At 25.9% G+C, this 6,017-nt stretch overlaps 1 protein-coding gene across 2 annotated transcripts; it reads right to left on the bottom strand.

Annotated features, from left to right (window-relative positions):
• Window positions 1–350: 350 nt before the first annotated feature.
• Window positions 351–5,655, bottom strand: LOC101512116 (equilibrative nucleotide transporter 3-like). Of its 2 annotated transcripts, XM_004487287.4 has the most exons (10): window positions 5,517–5,655; window positions 4,837–4,921; window positions 4,640–4,744; window positions 2,763–2,918; window positions 2,522–2,665; window positions 2,233–2,338; window positions 1,981–2,153; window positions 1,645–1,805; window positions 918–1,176; window positions 351–704 (listed from the first exon to the last, which is right to left on the bottom strand). In XM_004487287.4, the coding sequence occupies exons 2-10, from the start codon at window positions 4,867–4,869 to the stop codon at window positions 597–599; spliced, it is 1,245 nt and encodes a 414-aa protein (XP_004487344.1). In that variant the 5' UTR covers window positions 4,870–4,921; window positions 5,517–5,655; the 3' UTR covers window positions 351–596. The 2 variants fall into 2 exon arrangements, with proteins under 2 accessions (XP_004487344.1, XP_027186257.1); XM_027330456.2 differs by lacking the exon at window positions 4,837–4,921.
• Between the last annotated feature and the right edge of the window lie 362 nt (window positions 5,656–6,017).

Here is a 6,017-nt window from a genome sequence, read left to right as displayed (position 1 = left end):
TTGGTTTTAATTTGCAAGCCGAATTTTTAGAAACTCATTTATTTTTTATTATTTTTATCGAACAAATATCAATAAAGTTATTGTCTCAACTCTAAAGACTAAAAAAATCATTAATTAATTAATTTATTAAACATCGTCGAACATTATTATATTTTTAAATAATAATTTGAGATGATCTTAATATTGCGAATGTCACAAATCCAAATCAGCAAAATAATCGCATATTAATCCTTTAAATTTATTTTTCTTATATTGATTTATTATGTTTTTCTTTTTATATTAGTCCCTTAAATTTGTTATTTTTTATATTAGTTCTATAAATTTCTTTTCTTATATTAATCTTTAAAATCTAAAAAGAAAAAACACTTACATTTTTCTCTTCTTCGTCGTCTTCACTCATGTTCAAAATAAAAATTTAAGATGATTTCTTAGTCATTTTTCATCATCTTAAAAAAGAAACAATATTGAAAATAAATTTGAAATACATACTACATAGTCACTACCTTTATTATTTATGGAAACAATTACAAATACACCCCTGGTGTATTTTTTGTGTCATTGAACCATATCTCGAGAGATAACACCAACTTAAGATTTCACCAACCTTTACCTATCAACCACAACCAGTCTAGTGTCACCCCTGCAAAAATACCTCCAAGTAGAAACAACACCAACAAGTTTCCCAAGGCATTTTGTTCAGGACCCTACAATAAATCAAAACATGAAAATATTAATGTGCCTCAACTTCAATAGGTTTTAAGCATGACCCATCCAACATATATATAGATGCCTAATTAAGGCGAATTTAAAATTTTATTAAAATTATTAAATCTTTTATCAAAATTTATTTTTTAAACATTTTAAATTACAAAATCATTTATTTAATTTTGTTAATTTAATATTGAATATAGTCTCACCTTATAACCTTTGGGTGCAGATGTCATAACACAAACAGTGAGATAGCCATTGGATAGGCCCAAGAATGATGTCAACATTATCATCCAGCCCTGGTCACCATACTTTGCAGTGAAATAAAATGCTGGAACAAGTAAGAAACGACATAGAATTGCTACCGTTGTTAACTTTCGTGACTCCAATTTCAATAATTCAATCAGTGGGATGTATCTTCCTATTAGATCTCCAACATTATACATTGCAATCAACACAAGTGCATACCTTCAAAAAATTTGAAACATAACTGCTCAGTGGTACATATAATTACAATATACACATTACTAAGGAACACACAAATGAATGGAAGAGTTAATTTTTTCTTGAACAAGAGCTTGAACAAGAGAAGTAAATAATGTGTGTTGTAGACTTGTAGTCACTCTGTTCCATTTCCTTCGTAGTTTAAGGTTTTTCAATAAAGATTAGCAAAAAAATCATTTGTTAATGTATATGTTGACCAAAATATTCTTCTCTCTCTCTTTTCTTTTTTAATAAAAAATACTTTTATCTCTATTAATTATTACTCCATTCGAAATGAAATATAAACGAAAATAATATTTGAAATAATGATGTATTTGATCTAAAATTTAAATCACATACATAGATTTGTTAGATACAATTTTTATTTATATTTCATTTTAGAGTAATATTAAAATTATCAAAGATTTGAAATAGAGGGAGTAATGAACATACCAGGTTCCTAATTTATGTGCTCCAGTATCTTCAATCAGGAATCCGGGGAAAATTGATAGTGTCAATACATATATTAGGAACATGTCAAGTAAATAATCAATGTTTTCAAATAACAATTGCTTGTTTCCTTTTCTCTCTTGTTCTTTTCCATAATCTTCATCCTGAAAAGAAAAAAAATATGGGGGGAGTAGGGAAATTATTTTCGCATGATTAATATGAATGTTAAACAAAGAGAAAATTTAAAATACATTGCAAAGAGTTTTAAATTTAAAAATAAATTTAGTCTCAATAAGAGTACAGCAACTACAATTTAAAAACATAAGAAAAAAATAGTACTTGTTTGAGTATTGTCTGTATGCCACCAGCTGCAAGGTCAGCTGAAACAGTTTTTGATCCTTCTGATGCTGCTTTTGAACGGTAGTACTTCACAATTGGTATTTTGGGAAAAACAAATGCATAAAGAAGAACACATAGAAGCTCAAAGAATGTTGATATGGCAAAGAATAGAACTGCAATGACAGTATATATAAGTGAATTAGAAAAAAATTGACAACATCCTAAGTGAATTTTGAAGAAATTTGAACTTACTAGCTCCTTTCCGAAGACCATCCTTAGAATTCTCAAATGCTGCTTTTGTAACTAACCTTAAAGTAGAGGTTAATGCCCCAGATGCTGCCAAACCAGCAAGGAAGGACTATAACAATAAAACCACACATTAAATAAATTCATTTGCTATAATCATATTCAATTCCTCAAATACATGACATAATTAACTAAATAATGAGAATTAAAAAAGTTAAAAGTAGTAATAAACTGATTCTTTTTTTGAATTTAAGGTTAAACTCTGTTAAAAAGAATTAGTATCATTATCATTTACCTGAATGAATTCTGGTTGCATGTAGGACAGGTCTCCCACCATTCCACCTTGAACATGAGCATCTGCAACTCCAAAGCAACCACTCATTGCACATATACCAATGAATGTTCCAAGTCCTCCTTTACCAGATGTTGCTGAATTTAACTACAACAAAATTCATTAGAAAAACAATATCAAAATCATCCTTAATTCAGGGGAGATAAAAATAACAACTGTATATAGCTGAATATATAGGACTTACTATTAACACCAACAGAGTGCTTATGAAAAAAAGTGTATAACCAAATAGGTTCCTTAATCTAGTATTGACTTTTGCCTCATTATAAGAAAGTATAGCAAGTGTTCCAAATGCAAATGGCTGATATACAAGTGTAAGCACTCTGGAAGGATGGTATTTCTGCACAAGGAGAAAAATTAATTAATTGGGCTATTAACTTTGAATCTTGATCAACATGATTCTATTTTCTTTTTCCAAATTACAGGAGAAGCACACAAAAATGAGTGTTAGCAATATTTTTAAAATAAGAGAAATGCTAACATATATTTTAAATATTAAAAATATAAATTTTGTATTGAAAATTGAGTATTTTTTATTTTCGGATAAAATGGTACATTTTGTTTTTTTCAAATTATAATTATTATTCGTAGAATTTTTAATATCTGTCCTAAGAACTAATGTTTGCATGACCCTTAAAACAAAAGAAAATATTGTAATAGTATTAATTATTTTGTGTATTAACTCTTTAGTTCATAAGAAAAAAATTATGATAATAAATAAATTCTAGCTAAAAATTATTTTAGTTATGGTTTGAATTTGAGTTTTAACTATTTCTTTTTAATTGAAATTTATTAATTATTTGAGTTCAACAATTTGATTATTGTAATAAATAATAATATTATAATAGTATAAGCTAAAATCTAATTAAATATTATTTCAGTCAAAAATTTCTAACTCAAATTTTAATAAAATTCAACCACTTATAATAATAGTAATAGTATTTACCAACAAAGCTGAATCTAGTTGAAGGAAAAATATTATGGGAAATCTAAATGAATTGGGGGATGTACTTGCATTTAGGGTCAATTTGATATACAAAATAAGAGACATGACAACATGTAGTTATCATATCATGCATGTCTTAATTTACTTTTTGATAAACCAATGTAATATGATAAGTTAATTCATAATTCTCTCTAGTTGAAATTTCTATCATGTATATGAGCTGAGTTAAAAATCAAGGGTCATGCGAACAAGGTATTGTCTTTTTATATAATTAAATAAGGGTAGTTTTGTCTTTTTATATAATTAAATAAATTAATATTCATAATTATAAAAATATGAAATTTAAATGAAATTTTAAAATAAATATAATTTGCTTACAAGGAATTTCTTTTCATTTACATATAATATATATCATATCTTTATTTACATTCTAATAAATAAAATATAATTATTTAGTTACTCATAATTTTATTTTGAAAATTTAAATTATTTATTTAGTAGTGTCAATAGATAGTTTTAATATAAAATTATTTTATTACTTATTTAATTTTTTTATTAATTTATAAAATTTAAAATATAATAAATTAATTTACAAAAAACTAATATGTAATTTTTTACATTGATAATTTTATTATTTAAATATAATATATATGTGTTAACTACGTACAAAATAAAATATTGATTATCATGAATATATCAAATACATGAAAACGATAATGTTGTTATCATATACTATTCTATATTTATCCAATATCATATCTCTTTCTATTCATCAAATGAAAGGTTTAGTAGTTTAATCAAATACAAATCAGTTTGAATTTTTGCTAATTGTAACAACCGCAAAAGATTTTTATTTCATTTATCGTTATTATTATCCTTTGCGTTACGTTATCCCTTTGCTTCCCTCGATCGCAAACCCACTATTTTAAAACGTCGTTTGATGACTTCTTATGATTATAATAATGCTTGGTTCTTATAATAATGAGAAGTAATTTTGTTTTCGGAATCAATATTTAACTGAAGCAACTATTTGTAACTTTTGTTGAGGTAGAATCAATTATAACAAACTTTTGCAATTTTTTATGTGTATATTGTTGAAATATAAGAACTCTTACCGGAAACAAGTAACCGTAGAAATCTTCTACTGTCAACATACTGCTCCAAGAAAAAAGACATCCATTGCCAAGAAGCCAGCAAACCACTATTGCAGCATATTTCCCCTATCAATGAAAAAAAGAATGCAAATTAAGAAGAGAAAAAAGAATCACTTTACTTTTTAAAGCTAAAGTAGTAATAGATCCAATCATAAAACCTGAAGACGCGTTGGAGGCTCAATGTTGACCATAGCCGCCGTGGACTATTCTTTTCAATCAAAAGTAGACAACCTCAATGCAATGCTACAATGTGTTACATGTTACTTTCAACACCAACAAAAAATACAATGTCTACTTGTTACTTTTTTTGTATACAACTACAAATATATAGCTAGCTGGATACTAACCCCCCCTGGCAACACCTATGAATTTTTTTTTTTTATAAAAATAATAATAACATGCACCTATGACTTTTTAATCCTCGTACCATGTGCAAATCAATTTCTGACCTTAATTAGAATGATATGAATCACATTTATATTCTTGGGTTTGATTTTTTTGTTTAAATTACTAATTACATATTTGATATTAAAATGCATTTACTATGATAAATTGACGGAAGATAGACCAAAGACTTTTAGGAAAAAATAATACCCATTAATGCATTTACTAGGATGATAAATGATAATACCCATTAGTAAGAAAAAATAAAACTGAATATGAAATTGAGTAGAAGTTTAAGGCACAAAATAGCCAAGATCAGGGTGTCTTTCTTTCTTTTAGGAAACCAGAGAACTAAAGAAATTTAAATAAATAAATATACACAGCATAATAAGCACCAAAATTGAATGAAAATGATAAAGAAAATATTAGACAAAAAGAGGGAGATCAAACTTACTTTATATATCAATAGAGATTAGTTACTGTAAGGTACCACATAAGCGCTGAGAAAGAGAAACAGGAATGGCAAGAAGGAACTATATGTTTACTCTTCAGTCAATAAATAAATAAAACTATATGTTTACGTCTGATACGTGACTCGTTAGTGTTTAATACCGATATATATAGAAATGGTTTTAAGGATTCTACCCCAAAAAAATGATATCAACAAGATTATGAAAAAAAGTCATTTACACATTTAATAATTTAAAAAAATTATTAGAATTTTGTTTAGAAAGTATAAATTATTTTGTATTTATCTATTATGATGAAAATCATTTTCTTTTTCAAAATAATCATTTATAAAAAACTATTTTTATGAGAAACTATTCAAAACAATTTTTTATTTAACTAGTTTTTAACTTTTTTTTTTAGATTTTGATTTTTTTAAAAGATGTAACAAATAAATAAAAACTCCTAAAAGTGTTTAATTATATATTCATAATAACAATCTCATATT

The sequence above is a fragment of the Cicer arietinum genome, chromosome 1, assembly GCF_000331145.2.
Source record: "Cicer arietinum cultivar CDC Frontier isolate Library 1 chromosome 1, Cicar.CDCFrontier_v2.0, whole genome shotgun sequence".
In the NCBI taxonomy this organism is placed as follows: Eukaryota; Viridiplantae; Streptophyta; class Magnoliopsida; order Fabales; family Fabaceae; genus Cicer; species Cicer arietinum.
Note: the sequence above shows the minus strand (reverse complement) of the source record. Positions and strands in the feature narration are given on the sequence as shown.